The following is a 17,812-nucleotide window of genomic DNA, read 5'->3' on the forward strand; positions in this document are numbered from 1 at the left end:
GGGAAGGAAAAGATGAGAAAGAGCAGGAAACATAAAGAGGTGCCTGAGGGAAAAAAGGAGGAAACAGCTTCCCTTTCTCAAAACAACTAAATCTGTAAGAGAAAGTTTACCAACCTTCTCTGCTTTCTCACCTTTTTCTCTTTGACTTGAGAGGCAGCAAAGAAAGGGAAAGTAACCAGGAAAAGCAGACAAGGGAGAGAAAAGGAAATGAGAGCTGGGGTGTGGACAGCCCTCCTGGAAGCCCAGCACTGGGGCACCAGGGGGACTGCAGCACCACTGCAGCAGCCCAGGGGCTGGGACGGGTGCCTGCCCGGGAAGCCCCACCCACTTGGTCCTAGTGCCCGCGTGCAATCTCTGTCCATGTACCCCTGCCCCGCTACTCCAGGAAATGCTGGCAGGTTTTGTTAGGAAAACTCAGGACTTCTAGCATCTGCCCATCTGGAAAGAGCTATGTTTTAGTGAGCCGAGTCTAGCACTTGGTACTTGAAGCCTTGTGCTGGAGACAGAGCCCTACTATCGCCCTGGCTGCCTGATCTTGCCCAAATTCTCTGGGACTTAGCAACTCCCCTGGGGAGCGATTCCAATGGTTTCTTGTTCCATAGGTCCCAGGTAAATCATTATACTGATTAGTAGCCCTGAAGGACTATCTGAGTAGGGGAGGGGAGAGGTTGGGGGAAGGCTGATGAGGACAGCTCCCTGCCCTCCACTCTGAGGCCCTCATCCCATCTCCTCTCCTTGCCACCTGCCTGATCTGGAGAATCCTGTTACCACCACCGCCCACCCTTTACAGACAAAGGGGTCTCACTTCCAAGCTTGCTCCAAGTCTGGGTCTCACTCAAACTGACTCCTGACTGCCACCTCAACACAAACACACTTCCTTTCTAGGGGCTGGTTCCCCTGCCACCCTTCACACAGGAGGGGTGAGGAACACGCAGTCGGTGCCTAAATCAACCGGAGACAGGCCTCAGCAGCATTCCAGCAGCTTCGGTCCGGAAAGTGCTGTTGGCAGCCTCACCTCTCCGGGAAGCTCGGCCTCCGGGCGCTCTGCCCCACTGTCCCGGGGAGCCTGCCGTGTGCTTCCTCTGCAGGATTCCCAGCCGTCCTTGTCTACCCCCCCGGGGGGGGGGGGGCCTCGTATGCGCTTGCAGCCCACGGGTCCCTAGGCCCTGCATCCACCACCCAGGAGCGCCCCCACCCCCCCTCTAGAGCTTATATGCCATGGGGGCGCTGCGGGCACTGCTGCCTGCCTGCGCGCTGGTAAAGAGCAGGGGGCGCCGAGACCAACCCAGCAACCTGCCCGGCGCTGGCGCCCCGCCTCGGTGCAGTGCCAGAGGCGGTGCCCACCAGGGTAACGCAGCCCGGAAGACACTAGCCATGCTTCTCACCCCCACCAGACCTTGGCTTTCTAACGAACGCGGTCCCGGCCACACCCACGTGCCCGTTTCCCACGACCCAGCCGGGAAGAAACGGAAAATGCAAGGAATCAGTCGGACCAGGCCCCACTCACCTCCTGGGGGGTGGGGGGAGGCGGGCGCTACCTTGGCAAAGTGTGCCTGCAGACAAAGGCGGCATCCTCAGTGTCGCCGGCCCCCTCCTTTCCTGGGGCAGGACCCCTCCTCCCCCGCTCAGGAACTAGAGGCTTTATCCTGGCACCCCTACATCACAGAGGCCCCAAGAAGGTCCCGCAGCCAGAGACCCCATGTGCAATCAGGCTCTGGTGCCAGCTCCGCCTCAAGTGGCCCTGCCCAGACAAGGGGCCGTGTCACCCCTCAAGCCGGCGGAGAGGAGCCTCTTGTCCCCCTACACCCCCTTTGCTCAGAGGAGATCCAGGAGAGCTCGGCCCCTGTAGGTTAATGCGCACCCGGCTTCAAGGGCAAGAGATTGGGGACGCTCTCTGAGCCCTCCCCCTACACCGAGAGACGTGGGAAAGAGGAAACCTCCAGCCGAAGACGAACGCCGCCAATCTGCTCCCGACGCTGCGCGGGGCTGCCCAGTCTGTAGGCTCTCCAGCTGACAGGTGTGCCCTTCTGCGGGGCCCACACGCGCGGCAGGACGGAAACTTGTGCGCGGGGCACGGGCTCTTTCCTTTGCGCCTGGCCGCCCTCCCAGCCCCTCCGAGGCCGCAAGGGAAGGGGAGCCCAGGCCGCGGGTACTTGCGGCCATGGCCCGGCTGACCCGCAGTAACCGGGGCGCCGAAAATTTTGGTGCCTGCACAGGTGCGCACACCCGGGCGGGCCTGGGGCAGCGAGAAACTCCAGCCAGCCTCGAGCCCCTCACCGTCGTCCACCTCCTAATCCATTCACAAAACGGGAGCCGCAAGGGAGGAAGGGAGGAGAGGCTGGAGAAGGAAAGGATGGAGGAAGAAAGGGAGGAGGGGTCAGTGGGGAGGGGGCTACAGGAACGGCCGCCGGGAAGCCTGGAGATGCCGCAGCCCTCAGCCCGCCTCGCGGCGCTGCATGCAGCACCCACACGGCTGGGGGAGCCGGCGGGGTCCGCGGGGCTCAGCAAGCGGCACCGCTGGAGCCCGGCGCGCCCGGGTCCCTCGGGCAGCCCGCCCCTCCGAGAGGGCTGGCCGGTCGGCCAGGCCCGCGCTCACCGTGCCGCCGGCTGCCCGCGCTCCGGTGCTCAGCAGGCCCGCGGCGGCTCCATGCCCCTCCTCCCGCTCCTCGCCGCCGCGCCTCTCTTCACGGTGCGCCGCTGCTGCCGCGCGCTCCGACTGACGAGCGCTGGCCCCGCCGAGCAGCCTTTAAGTACCGAGCGCGCCCCCGCCGGGAGAAGCGCCCTCCTCCGGCCCTGGGGCCGGGAAAGTTGGGAAGAGTGGGAGGGCTCCCCCGAGGGCTGCGAGGAGCACCCTCTTCCCGGCTCGGCCGGGGGTGGCCCCACGCGGCCGGCGCGCGGCGGGACGCAGGGTCCCGAGTGGACGCGGCTCCTCCTGTTCGGAAAGACTCGCAGCCTCTGCACACTCCGAAATTGCGGTTCCCCAACCGAAGCCGAAAGCCGAGTTCCGCCGCGCTCGGCCCGGGACCAACTGCCCAGGGAAGAGGGGGTCATTGTGCTCAACCTGGAACCTGAAGCGCAGTTAACTTCAGTATAACCCACAGGGGCTTCCAAAATTGTGACTCTCAGTTGCCCTCTGCCCCGCGCCCCGCCTTCTAAGCCTCGAACTCTACTCACCCTGCAAACCAAGCAGGTAGAAATCCCCCGACTGCTGCAAGCGAAGGGGCTGTGCTTTGTGTAGAACACTCCCTAAAGCCAAAACAGCAGAACCTTCCTGCTGGGGGTAAAGAAGGATCAGAAGACAATACTCGTTAAATACAAAAAAACTGGTCAAAGAAAGTGTTAACAATTGTGACAAGCTCTGAATTCCGCAGTGGGGCGCTGATGACTTTAAGGCTTTCAAGAGCTGCAACGGTTTTGCAAGAACCTTGAAAGTTCCCTGTGTCCTAGAGCCAAAACCAATTCCTCCTCCCCGTTTTTTACACCTTTACTTCCGACACCCACGACTTCCTAAATTCCCAACTGACCTTATCACCAGAGGTTTCCAAGTTCCCCAAAGCTGACGCTAGACCTGGGTGAGGTGAGGTGGGGTGGGGTAGGGTTAGGGAGAGATGGGGAGTTCTTAGCATTCAAGGAAGGAAGTTTACAATCAGCTGAACACAATGGTTTCTAAATCTCGGAAAATCTTGGATGTATTATAATTGAAGACTAGTAAAAAATGAATTTACATATCTCCTGGATACCCCTGGGACAATTGCTACGAAAATTTATAGGAATGTGAGTTGCAGTCTCCAAGTTGCTCCTCTCAGAAGTCTTAGGGGCTCACCGTGACTCAGCTGGGCCACAGAGCTCACCCTTCAGTCCCCCAGGTAAACAGACCCTTGACACATCACCCACTCCCATCTTGCAGTATATAAACCAAATCATTTTGGACTCTTGCTTGAGAAAATCAAGTTTAAACATTCTTTTTGTGTGTGTGCTTTTTATAACAAGTGTTCAGGACTTCCCTGAGGGTCCAGTGGTTAAGAATCTGGCTGCCAATGTAGGGGACATGGGTTTGATCCCTGATCCAGGAAGACCCCACATGCCAAGGAGCAACTAAGCCTATGCACCACAGCTACTGAAGCTCAAGTGGAGAGAGAGAAGACCTTGGTTAAGCCCTTGGAGTAAGTTCTTTCACTAGCCATGTGGCACTAACCTCAGTGTCTTCATCCCAGAGATGGGACTACTTGACAGGACTGTCATAAAGCTTGAAAAGACTGACTGAGAGTTAGTGCCCAGTAAAGGTTAAGTCCAGCCAACTTCAACCAGAGAATGGCATCTGCTTGCCAATGCTATGGATTCTACACACCTATCCCTCCAGGGTGTGACACTTGGTGGCAGGAAGTTCAGTGTTCATGAAAAATGCCTTGTCTCAATTGCATTAAGGACTCCATGAGCTCTAACTACTGCCTCTACACCCAGGGGCTTGCCAGACTGGAGGAGCTATCTAATTCTACCTCCCACCCAAATTTGCAATCTACAAATTTTTAGAGCAGGGGAAACAAGCAGAGGCTGGGCAGCTATGAGTGACCAGCTTGGTGGGAAGTGAACGCCCCATTTAAAGGAGATGTCCCTTTGAGAGGGATGGCCCAGCGTGGCCAGGTGCTCTGTTGTTAGAAGCCAGAAATTCAGATTCTTATGTGAAGTCTTCTCCTATTGAAGTGTTAGCTACAAATTCAAACGTTAAAAGACACTCCACAGGTCAGGCCAAATGTGTCTGAGTCAGATCCAGCCAACTGGCTGCTTGCAAGTGACCTGTTTAGACAATTAAGGAACAGAGCAGCCAGTTTGGAAAGATCCCTTCTGCCCTCAGCAACGCAGCAGCATGACTTCTCCGCGTGCAAGTTTCCTGGGGCTGCTCCGCGATCATCTCATGCCTAGTTAATTTCCAAGACTCTAAATTTGTCCCACAGGCTTAGTGCCTAACTCACTCAGCTGGTTCCAGGGAGGTTTATAGGTGGTGAGCTGGTATAGCACCACCTACTAGTCAATTAAAACCTCTGAAATAAACAGCAGGCCCAGGGCACCATTATGAGAACAGTAAACACTCTTCCCATATCCACTGGCTTGGCCCCCTAAAAGGCTTCCCCTGGGGAGCAAATTCTCTTTTTCTGGTCTTCAGGGCCAGGTGACCTGGTGTGATCAGACAGCTAGGAGAGCTTTACCCTTGTGGCCAGGCAGAATTTGCCTGTAATTAACATCCACTTTGCTGGGCCCTATTTGCATTAGTCTCTTCAGGGGGAGGTGGGTTGGGGAATCTTTAAGGGGCTGATACAACAAAGCTCACATTTATCTCTGCTTACCACTGGGGATTTAGAAATAGGAATAATTCCATACCCAATTACTTAAAAACGTGATTTCAGAGGGTGCTGAACTGGCTGCTACCCAGGTTCCAGAGGGTAAGCCTCCTATTCAGTTCTGTGGCAGAAGGTTCATGCAGTATTTCAACATTCATGTATGACCTGCTCTGAGCTGAGAAGAATGCTTTGGCACAGCAAAGTCTCAGGCTGGTCTGTGCTGTCTAAATGGTTATCCATTTTGAAGACAAATACACTTGAAAACTTAAGTTACCATAGAAGAAAGTTTATAATTAAATGTTGCTGAGAGACTCCAATTAGAAGAATTTGAAGATTTTTTTCAGGAAAGAGATCTCTGAGCTGGTATGGGCTGGGCAGAGTTCCACGGAAAGCGGCAGGAGCATTCTAGACAGAAGGCATCATTTACAAATAAGAGTGTATAGAAGAGGAACTTCCCTGGTGGTCCAGTGGTTAAGAATCCATTGGCCTTCCAAAGCAGGGGACATGGGTTCCATCCCTGGTTGGGGAACTAGGATCCCACATGTGTGCTATGTCACTCAGTTGTGTCTGATTCTCTGTGATCCCATGGACTGTAGCCTGCCAGGTTCCTCTGTCCGTGCAGATTCTCCAGGCGAGAATACTGGAGTGGGTTGCCATGCCCTCCTCCAGGGGATCTTCCCAACCCAGGGATCAAACCCAGATCTCCCACTTTGCAGCCAGATTCTTTACCATCTGAGGCACCAGGGAAGCCCAGGATCCCATGTGGTGCAGGGCAACTAAGCCCTCGTGGCAGCACAGCTACTGAGCCTGTGCACTGCAACTAGAGAAGCCAGTGAGCCACAGCGAAGATCCCGCATGCCACAAACTAACAACCTGACGTAGCCAAACACACATTCTAAAAAAGCAGGTAGAGGAATGCGTCTGGACAAGGCAATGGCAACCCACTCCAGTATTCTTGCCTGGAAAATCCCATGGATGGAGGAGCCTGGTAGGCTGCAGTCCATGCAGTCGCACAGAGTCAGACACGGCTGAAGCGACTTAGCAGCAGCAGCAGCAGAGAAATGTGTGAGGTGTGTTCGAAGTCCAGCAAAGACCAGTCACGATGAAACAAAAAATTTACACTGAAGAACCTGCATCGCTGCCTGCCATGTAGAAAGTGCCTGATACAGTCTACCTGCAGAGGAGGAAGCTGGGGATGGATTCCGGAGGGCCTTGGGTGACACAATGGTCTGGGTTTTATCCAGTAGGTAACAGAGAACTACTGAAGATATCAGAGCAAAGCAGTAAGAGGTTACAAGTCTTGTTTGGTACTTTGGGGTAAAGACTAGGAGTTGGGTAGGAGACCTGTTAGGAGGCAGAAGGGATCCTCCTCCTGCCGAGTCTCTCATGTCTCCAGCACTGGCAGGTGGGTTCTTTACCTCTGGTGCCACCTGAGAAGCCCTAGGAGGCAGATAAATCACAACAAAGGGGCGAGAAAAGGCTGTTGTGAGAATTGTTGGTGCCGCCTTCAGGAAGCGGAGGTAAGGGCTGGCAGTGTCAACTACCGGGGCACAAGTGAGACTACAGGTGGTGGAGTAACCAAGGGAAAGAGACTTCTAGAGTTCGGAGGGCTGAAGAGGCCATTCTCAAAGCTCTGGCGGGTCTGAGGAGACTGAATCCGACACTACTACAAACAAATCCAACACTACTACAAACAAATCTCACCTTTGAAATTTTCAAATCCAAACCCATGAGATATTAAAATACCTGTGCCAATAGGAGCCCGCTGTGCGATCCCTGCCGTCACCACTCAGGCTTGAAGCTGTGGGATCGCCCTGCCAGGTGCTGCTCTGCCCCACTGGTGGCCTAGAGTCACTGGGCAGAGGAGGGGTAGAGGGATGTTCTAGCTCCACAGCTCCCTCTGACCTCTGACCTCACGCTTCAGTGCTCCACCTGGCATCCAGCCCACAGCTTCCAGCAGAGCGAAGCAGAATGGAGGATGGCAACCAAGCCATGAGGTCTCCTCCAATGGCTACAGGCTTCATCCCATCACCTTCCTCTGGGCTGACCACAATCAAAACCTCTCAAAGCTAATGAAGGTGAAATTTAAATTGGCCCCCAAAGAGCAGCAGGCTACGTCTCCCAGGTGACTAAATAGGGCCTTCTCCTCAAGGCAGCTTAATCTGCAATACTAGTTAATACATAATTCAAAGTGGAAGGTGCGTGCCTTGACAGCAGCCAGGCAGCTACCATCAAACAAAGTTATCCTTTCATAGCTCTCCCCTCTTACCGACAAGTAGTCTGTAATCAGTACCATTTCTAGGTGCTACGTTTGAAGAAGGAGGCTTAAGGACTTCTCTGTCCTGCAGTTACAGTGGTTAGATTTTAACTCTAGTCTTTCTCTCCTTGGATGGAAGGGTCGTTTTCATTTCAAGTTAAGGGGCCTCTGCTCGACTGAAGGCAGGGCTGCCAGGTCCTACTAAGGGGCCAGGTTCTTTTATGCTGGCTTGAAGGTCAGGATTAGAAGGGCACATGATAATGAAGAATCAAGCCAAACTTGTGAGATGATTTTCTTGGAATCCTGAACAGGAAAAGCTCTTCCTGGCCATCCTTCCTTCCTCTCCCTCCCCCAGGTGAATGCAGAAAGAAATCCAGAAGGCGATTTTAAAGAATAATCTACCTTCTTGGTGGAATATTGTGTAGCTACTAAATATGATGTTCAGGAATAGAATGTAAGAATATGTCAAAAATACTCATAATGCAAATGTTAAATGGAAAGGCAGGATACAAAAATCATCATGTATGAATGACTGCATTTAACATTGCTGTTTCCTTTTGACTCCTATGAATTAAAAGGCAGGAGAGAAATTCACCCAGATATTAATATCAAGTTTGGGTGGTAGATCAATGAATTTTTCTCTTTGCTTTTTTCTCTGTACTCTCCAAATATTCTATTAATGGTACAGTGCATAGGAATCTGCTTGCCAATGCAGGGGACACAGGTTCGATCCCTGGTCTGGGAAGATTCCATATGCCTCGGAGCAACTAAGTCCATGAGCCACAACAACTGAAGCCCGCACGCCCTAGAGTCCATGCTCTGCAATAAGAGAAACCACTGCAACAAGAAGCCATCTCATTGCAACTAGAAAGCAGCCCCAGCTCTCTGCAACTAGAGAAAGCCCATGCAATAGTGGAGACCCAGCACATCCAAAAAATTAAGTAAATACATAAAAATAATAATATAAAATAAAATTATATAAATTGTAAATTCATAGAAACTGGTGCTGGGTGGGATATAGCATCATATAGGGGTTCACATTCAAAACGTCTGGCAGCCTCAGTATAATGAAAAAGCAGGGAGTTGGGAGGGCCCGGATACAGGATTAGTGGTCGCCAAAACTCCAGTAACTTGCTTTATTTAAATCCCTCGTACTGTTCAAGAGATTTTTTGCAGGGAAGAAGGGAGTATATAGATCTGGGCCTGCTCATCCAGCAACTCTGAGTGAATTCCAAAAACACTCTTTCCTCTTGGCAACACAACCCTGAGCCAGGGCACAGGATTTGCCTGGCACAACCCAGCTGGTGTCAACCTCCACTCAGCCCCTCATCCAGGGTCATGGTGATCCTGGGGAGGAGAGGCAGGCACTCTAAATGTGGGCTCTAGGAGCATCCTGAGAGGATGCTCTTCCTGAAAAAAACCTACTTCCAAGAATGGTGATGTCAACAGCATCTCACTCCTGCCCGGGGAGAGGCTGTCTTCTCTGGGTGCTGGTACCCATGGGCATGTCCACACCCACACGTGCACATAACATACTGTACACAGAACCAACACGTGCACACTCGTTCATCACACAAGCACACACTCACTTTTCCCAGACCTGATCGGGACATAATCCCAGCCTAGAGCCTCAGTTGCAGGATCAAGGATCAACAGGAGGGGAACAAACTGCTTAAGGGTAACCTTGTTCCATATTCACCTGGGCTTTGTTACCGTATTGTCAACCACAGTTCTTAAATGTGCTGGTACTTCTGCTTCATGTCCTCTTTCTTGATTAAAGACACAGTTAGTCACTGTCACAGAGGAGGTCCAAAGCTCCATCATCCATAAAAGCAATTGGAGAAGAGCCAATGGTAGGGGCAGTTCCCATCAGTCCTCTGTAGGGAGAGACCCCCCCCCCCCAATATGTCCCACACTCATATTTTTTGTCAGGACACCTCCTTAACACACACACTCTGTTTCTTTCTCTCTTCCTGCCCCCTGCCACCCTTTTCTCACCAGATAAGCTAATACAGTGGTTCTCACGTCTGGCTACTGCACATTAGACTTTTAAAACTCCAGGAGGTTTTTTAAAAACATGAATGTCTGGACCCTATCCCGGATCAATTTAGTCACAATCACTGGGGGTGAGCTCCAGGCTTGAATTTTTATTGAATTCCCTAGGAGATTCTATTATGCATCCAGCACTGAGCACGCATCCCATGGATTCTCCTCACATGGGTTTGCAAGCGCATCTCTGGCACCCGGAGGACAGCAACCAACCAGCCAGTCCTGGAGCTGAGCTCCAGAGCAGACGAGTATCTACCCAGCACCCTGCCTGCCACACTGGTCTGAATGAAGTGACCTTAAAGACTTAACAATGAACCAATGAACTACTGAGCCACAAGGTAAAAAGGAAAAGGAGAAAAGACATCAATTTGAGGTAGAAATTAACAGGGAGCACCAAGGAGATACACAGAGGTGGATGGGACCACCTAGGCGTGTCAGTCCCCAGATCTCTGAATCTACCTGGAATGGGGTTGATACAACCTTTCCATTGGCAAAAGTGTTGCCTGCTTTTTCCAGGATAACCGGGGCAAAGCCAGGGAGGAGAGAGTTGCCAAAGCAACCAGGATTCATTTGTTTCACAAATGACAGGATTTCTGTGCATGGAGGGCTTTTCCTCCCTGAAGGACAGGTTAGGGTGGTGGATCTGGGCTGCTCTCTTTTGGGGCACAGAGTCCCCACGACTCTCTCTCACATGGTCCTGGCCCTGGCCACAGAGAAACTCCCACAAGGCAGATGCTGGAGCCTTGTTCTTTGCAATCTCTGAACAACACTGATATAGTTTCTTTGGGAAGTGGTGGTGGGAGGGTGGAGACTCACCCCAGGCCCAGCTCTCTGAAGCATCGGTACCACATTTCTTTTAGTACAGACAGCCTAATTTCAGGCTGGCCCTTCCCTAGGATATTAATATGGTCACCATAGGTTTGAAAGTGTGGAAAGTGGCTGTGTGGTCTAATTAAGGTGTGCGTGAATGTGGGGGTGGGGCGGGGTGGGGGTGGCGGAGCCTGTTCAGGCTCTAGAGACTCTGGAAGCTTGGAGCAGGCGGCTTTGTTCTCCCCAGCGCCCAGCTACCTATGCGTGTGATGACTAGGGCTGTACCTCTGAAAAGCCCCACCCAGGCACTGTTCTAAGCAGGCTTTAGCTCTTAAGGCAGTCAATGAAGATTAAATCTTACATCATTTAATAAACCACTTAAAGGCCCAGTAGCTGTCCCCAGGCCCCCAGCAGAGAGGATGCTCCTGCAGCTCCGAAACGGCTCCTCACAAGGAGCGCACCCTCGGCGCCCCTGCATCTCTGTGATGGAGTTAGGCGCTGGCTACCTGGTTCCTATAAGAACCATCGAATAGGGACTTCCCCAGAGTCCAGTGGCTAAGACTTCTCGCTTTCAAACGCAGCAGGCCCAGGGTTCCACCCAGATCAGGGAACTGAGATCCTGTGTGCCGCAACTAAGACCCAGCAGAGCAAAAAAAACACAAAAAACAAAAAACCTAGTGAATAATATCAGAAGCTTCTCTGCTCTAGTGCACTCAGTCATTTCTCCCTGTTTCTCTTTCCATTTTTAAGAACTTATCTCTCTGAACCCTATTTTCCCCTTCTGCAAAATAAGCCCATGAATTCCAGTCTCATTTTCTTTTCTCTGAAGGAATGGTACGGAATAGAGGTATCAGTGTATATATGCAGGAAATATATACCCAAGAATTAAAACCATCCATTGTTATTATTCTGAGATAGTGAAATCTGAGAACTTTTCATAGGAGGTGAAAAGTTAAAAAAAAAAAAACCTTTAAGGAGACATTTCTGGATTCTGATTAGAGTTCATGGGAAGACTTGCTACATTTTCTATGCCCCTACACACAGCTCTGCAGCCTCAAAGGTCTACTGCCTTAGCCACCCCAGAAAGAACAGGTCCTTCAATGAGTAATTTACAAGAGCTGTCTAAGTACAGCAGCAGACAGGCTAAGGGGCCTGAGCAAATCTCACGTCCGGCTGCTGGACAAAGGACAAGGTCAAATACGGTATGTGTAACAAGTTCTGGTGTTTGAAGTTGGGTTTTGATGTACAAGGACACTATCTGGAGAGAGTCTGGACTGAGGTTTACCTTGAAACACATGCTCCATCTGAAGAGCCATGGAACCATTGTCTTTATCCTCACTGATATTAAGAACAGTTTTTTGGATTTCTCTGATGGTCCAGTGGCTGAGTCTCCACGCTCCCAATGCAAGGGGCCCAGGTTAAATCCCTGGACAGCGAACTAGATCCCACATGCTGCAAGTAAGGATTCACATTCCGCAACAGAGACTGAAGATCCACGAGCAGCAACTAAGACTAGCACAGCCAAATAAATAAAATAAATATTAAAAAAGGAAAGGGAAAAAAAGTGTGTGTGTGTGTTTTACCACTTGGAAACATAGTGTATGTCTATTGGGTAGCAAAGCACAGTGGCTAAAAGCCCAGCCTTGGGAGTCAGACTGACTTGAGTCCAAATACTGGTTTGGCTCCTTTTCACTAACTACGTAATCTGGAGCAAGTAATCAGCCTCTTATGTGTCTCAGTTTTCCCATCTATAAAACAGGGATAATAATAAAACCTCCCTCCTAGGCCTAGTGTGAGGATTTAGTGGATTAATAAAGGTCAGGTATACAGAAGAGCATAATAAGCTCTTTTTAGTATTAAGTTGATGCAGAGCTCCAGCAATCATTTCACTTGGGTTTTACAGGATGAACCTGATACTCTGAGGCGCCGTCAGACCCTAGGTCCTGAGTCTGCTTTGGGAACCACGGTCATTATCAAGGGGGCACTTCTAACCCTGTGAGAAGGCACTCCCTGAACACATAGGACTGAGTCTCCGAGTGGAGAGCCTCGTCCAAGCACTTCTGAACAGACCTGCGGGGGCTCAGGCTCTCTCTCCAGGATGAGTACTCGTAGCTGGCTGCCAGTGAGCACAGCTGCAAAGAGTGTCACTGTGCCCCTATTAGTGGCTTCGATCCACAGAAAACTCCATCCTCTGAAGACTCCTTGGGCTGGAATTTTTTGGAGGATGGTGTTAACACTGTGCTATGGTGACTGAACCTGTATGGCATGGCTATTAACACAGTCAGCTGAGGATGGAGGAACAGAGATCAGCAGAAGCAGGTTGATAGACGTTTTGGTACAAACACTGAAAAGATTTGTATCTTTTGAATTCTGGCCTTCCAACCTCTTAGGACTTATAGAACACTTCAGGATGCAAAGAGTTATGTCTGAGAAGCACTGGAAATTAGAGATAATTCAGTTGACCATCAAGAGGCAAATGCTTAAACCAGCTGTGGCTCATCTATACAATGGAAGACACACCACATCACAGGGCAGAGTCTAAGATATGTGACTAAGAAAATGTCTCCAAGATATGTGACTAAGAAAAAAATATACAGGACAGTCTTTATGGTGACAATTCCATTTTTCCTTTTGAAAGCAGTAATGTACATTTGAGTGTTCATTTGGGAAAAGGGTGAAAGGAAGGAAAGATCTGGGGATACACACCCAACTGCTGATCAGTGGTAACCCTGGGTAGGAGTGGGGGTGAGTATATCTTTGTCACATATACTTTAAGTCTGTTATAATTCATAAAATATATGTAACACACATGTGCGTGCACAGACAGACAGATGCAGCCAGGGCGTTTGTACCTGAGGAGCTGGCTTTGCTGCTCGTCAGCACTCTGAGGGCAGGGGACAGGACAGGGCCAGCATCCCTCAGCACAGGTCCTCGGAGATTCAACCACTGCTTCGTGGGACTCACATGCCGGGGCTTCTGTGTGTACATGAGCATGAGCCCCTGAGTGTTTCCCAAACTGTGCTCTAGTTGGAAGTGTTTTCCTTCTATACTAATTTTGTGGGGAGAGGCTCCCTAGGATTCAACGTATGTTCAAAAGAGTCTGCTTCAACCCCCCAGGAGACTTTGGCCAAATTCCACCGAAAAGGAATAACAATAGTTTGCCTCTTTGCTCCACAATGCTGTCCTGAGAATTAAACAACCTCATGGATAAAAAATGACCTTCAAACTAAAGGAAACCCAGAGGGATTGGCCTTGCTCTTCTAGGCCCAGGGATGCAGAGTGTCCTGGGGGTGGGAACAGGTAACACCTGAGTCCTCCTGGGAGCACGGACCCCCTGAGTCAGCATGAAGGACATGTGGGGAGGGACCACAGGGAGGACCCTTTGAGTAAGTGGAAACAGCCCCTTTCAGGGCTGACGGTGCGGGTCTGCGTTCCCTCTACACGGCTGGCAGGCACGGGTACCCTGAGCGCAGCCCTGAGCCCTGGCAGCAGCCGGTGTTCTAAGAAGACAACTCCCCAACCCCCAAGCGGCCAGGCAGCTCGGAGCAAGTGGTGCATGGAAGGGAGAGGAGCGCGCACTGCAGTGAGGCTGCCGCGTGTGACTGCAGAAGCTCTGTGGCTGCAGAACTCACTAGAGGACACAGCTGAGCCCTTAGAGGTCATGCCTCTCCTGTCCAGGGTGCAGGGGAAGAAGCCCATGCCTACCCCTCTTCCATGGTCAGGCAGAGTGGCTGCCTCCCACAGCCCACCCTGAAACTCAGTTCCCGTTTTCTGCCGCCCCCCGCCTTGCACTGAAATTCCAGCTGAGCCTTTGATTCTGTGCAGAGACTGCAGAGGCCAGTCTGATTGTGCACAGGTCAGATGAATTATCCTCCCACCCACTGATCAACTTTCACTCGCCCTGGCTGTCCCTCCATGGACGGACTGCCCGTGAGTCACAGGCAGGTGGCAGGCAAGGCTCCATTCACTCACAGCCTCACAGACAAAGAGCTGGAGCAGGGCGGGGACGGAGGCCAGACCCACAGGGCTGCTGTCCTTTCTTCTGCTGCCAAAGAAGGAGGGTGGTGAAAGGGGACAGGGCTCACTGCTTCCATAGGACAGAGGGAAAAAAAAAAAACTGTGGTTGGGTATGAATTCCCTCTGCCTCAATGTATTTCCCATTTTACAGCTTTCATCACCTTGGGCTCAAAGTACTTTCCAAAAACAAGCTGAAAGAGACTTCGCCTTCCAATGCAGGGGGTGCGGGTTTGATCCCTGGTCAGGGAACTAAGATCCCACATGCCTCCTGGCCAAAAAACCAAAACATAAAGCAGAAGTAATATTGAACAAATTCAATAAACACTTTAAAATGGCCCGCATTTAAAGAGAAAAAAAAGAATCTTAAAAACACCAAAAACATGCTGAAGGGGCTGCAAGTAGAAATAGGTCTGTGGCTGCCCCTACCTCACTCAAAGTGGTCCACAGGCTGTGTGTCCCACACCCTTTCCTTCCACTTCCAGTGGGCTCACACCATCCCTCCTCTTTCACCTCTCTCCTCTCCCACCTTGGACCCTGGCAGTCGCCACTTCCTCTGCCTGGACTGATCTTCCCCCAAGTATCTTTATGTCTGCTCCTTCACCTCCTTCTGATCTTTACTCAAATATCAGCTTCTCAGGGAGGCCTTCTCTAGACAACTTCTCCAAACTTACAGCTCTCAGCCAATACGCAGCCCAATTCCTGACCTCATTTTTCCCTATAGCACTTATCGCTATTTGATGTTCTATTCTTTATCTTATTTCTTGTCTGGCTCCTTCTGCTATAGTGTCAGCTCTCCCTGAAGGTCAGGGTTTTGTTTGCTGCTGTGTTCTCAGTGCCTGGTACAGCATCTCACACATAGTAGGTGCTCAACAAACTGTTGTCATTGTGATTTGCTTTCCTACCCAGCATCCCTGGTTGGCCATTATCCGGGGATGGATTGGCAGAGCCATAGGAAAGTGAAGGAATGGAGAAGAGAGGTAAAGAAAGAACAAGAATATGAAAATATGGAAAAGTATGTGTTTGGAGATTTGATACGGAGCAAAGTGCAAGTTAGGAGATTTCTGATTAAATAACAGAGGGTGGGGACGTCCCTGGTGGTCTAGCGGTAAGACTCCACACTCCCAATGCAGGGTGCGATCCTTGGTTGGGGAACTAAAGATCCCCCATGCCACACAGTGCAGCATAAATGAATGAATGAATAGATAAATAAATAAATAACAGAGGGTGTGTAAAAGGGCAGGTATGTGCTAAGGAGGAAGGACAGCATACCAGAGAGGGAAGCTATCCAGAATGTCCAAGAAGTCTAACTTGATGAAGCAGTTGACGCTTGGGCAGAGTGCCTGGGCTTGGCTGCAGCCACAGCTTTCGGCCCCTTGCTGGTCTTTTGCCACAGTCCCATCCTCTGGAGATCAAGGGAGCTGTGCCAGTGGGCCTGGAAGCGGAAGAAGAAGCAGGGAAGGGAAGGGGGTGCAAGTAAAAGACCCATGAGTGACACAGGGGAGCTTGGGGCAGACCACTATGCAGTGGAGGAAGTGGAGGTGAGAGGCCAGGAGAGCTTCAGTGGCAGAGACGGAGGGAGGAGCCTGCAGGAGCAGCAGGAGAAGATGCCCCCAGGAGGAGGAGAGGTGGGCAGAGGTGGAGGCAAGGGGAGGGACGCAGCTGAGACACAGAAGCAGACACACCTTACAGGCCTATGCAGGGAGCTGTCACCACCGCTCCTGCCATCTGCCCCTGGAGCTCCGTACCTTTTTCTTTTTTAAGTTTTGTGTTTTTATTATCCTAAAGCTCTGAATTCTCATGCTCTTTCTCAAGGACGGAGATGTATATAGATATACATATCTATATAATATCTACATAGATAAACATGGGAGATTATAATTTGGAAACTTTTAATGTTTAAGGTGTTTAGAAGGGTGACATTAAGGTATTAAACTCCCCTTGAGTTTGGGATTCCCAGGTGGTGCTAATGGTAAAGAATCCACCTGCTAATGCAGAGATGCAAGAGACATGGGTTCGATCCTTGGTCTGGGAAGATCCCCTGGAGTAGGAAATGGCACCCCACTGCATTTTCTTTCCTAGAAAATTCCATGGGCAGAGGAGCCTGGCAGGCTACAGTCCAGGGGGCCACAAATAGTCAGACACGACTGAGCAACTAGGCACACACAATGACCCTTTGAGTTTGGTAACAAGGACAGAAAAAGTCACTTTCTGAAATTGAATCCACCAAAATCAATAAAGAACAGATGCTTTTAGCCAGTTGCCAAATAATTCAAATTAACAGGCAACTTCTAAATGGAGATAAAGGGACCAGGATGCTCTGTGAGGCACTCCCTATATGGGTGGTTAGACTGGAGTTTCTCATTCTAGTCAAGTTGATCCAAGAGGGTATGTCCTAAGAACTGCAATGCATTTAAAACAAAGCTGTAAATTAAACCAACGGTCTGACACATCTGATTGTCTTAAGAGGGTGGTATGGAGTTTAGTTAGAGGAAGGCCAAGAAATAAAAACTTCCAGTGTCTATCCAACTGGTCCACAGGAGATTCTTTTCTGATCTGAAAGTCCAATCCTCATGTTCTAGACATCTTTGATCTGGAGAATGGAATAATCTCGATACCCTAGCTGAATGGAAATATTCCTTAAAAACACCTGATTGCCTATGTTCTAATTCACTGCTCACCACAAAGGTTCTAAGCTAAGGACCATGTCTGTAATTTGGCCAGACGGAAATAGTCTGAGGTAAACTGGTGAATGGACCTGCTTGCAGACAGATCCTTCAGTCACTTGAGTGTTTTGGGAAACTGTGTTTTGCTTCTGCTGGGCCTGGCCACCAGAGAGCGGGGATAAAACTCCAACAAAATTCATCCCTGAGGACTGGTTAAAGACTCTGGGTTAGCCTCACCAAGGTGTTGATGACAGAGAGGGCTTGTCTGAAGCAGTCATCCAGTTTCTCCTTTTTGTCTTCTCTTTTAGCTGTAATCAGAATTCAGAGGTCGAAATATGTAAATTGGTAAAAAGACATCTACAGCACTACATGTGAAATTACTTCAGCAAACATGGCATCAGGTCACCAATAAACAGTACACTTCCAACAGGCATTTAGCATGAACACGCTGTCTAAACATTCCTTAATCTAAAGGCGCATAAGACTGAAGGCAGGATATAAACGTTCATCTGCGATGTTCATGGTTCTTTTCTCCTATTATCAGGGCAACTCTATGCAAACATTAGCAGAGGAAGTGAAAGAAAATGATCTGGGAGGGCAAACACAGCGCTTACCCTTCTTCTCTGGAAGATTCAACCAGTTTGATTCTTTTTTCTGGAGATCGAATCCTCAATGCTACA

At 50.4% G+C, this 17,812-nt stretch overlaps 1 protein-coding gene across 5 annotated transcripts in view; it reads right to left on the minus strand.

Annotated features, from left to right (window-relative positions):
• Positions 1–17,800, minus strand: part of HAS3 (hyaluronan synthase 3) — a 27,076-nt gene extending 9,276 nt beyond the window's left edge. Inside the window, exons 1-2 of one of the 5 annotated variants that reach the window (XM_043437936.1) lie at positions 17,747–17,800; positions 17,370–17,440 (exon numbers count right to left, since the gene is read on the minus strand). Coding sequence is in view for 1 of the 5 variants with exons in the window: in XM_043437933.1 (XP_043293868.1) it covers positions 11,738–11,776 (39 nt within the window). In the remaining 4 variants the exon portion in view is untranslated. Of the gene's footprint in view, positions 1–1,015; positions 2,266–2,596; positions 2,725–3,174; positions 4,494–11,737; positions 11,965–17,369; positions 17,441–17,746 lie in introns of those variants that run through there. The other 4 variants (XM_043437933.1, XM_043437934.1, XM_043437935.1 and 1 more) reach the window with 4 other exon arrangements.
• Positions 17,801–17,812: the final 12 nt, after the last annotated feature.

Source organism: Cervus canadensis, chromosome 18 (assembly GCF_019320065.1).
Source record: "Cervus canadensis isolate Bull #8, Minnesota chromosome 18, ASM1932006v1, whole genome shotgun sequence".
In the NCBI taxonomy this organism is placed as follows: Eukaryota; Metazoa; Chordata; class Mammalia; order Artiodactyla; family Cervidae; genus Cervus; species Cervus canadensis.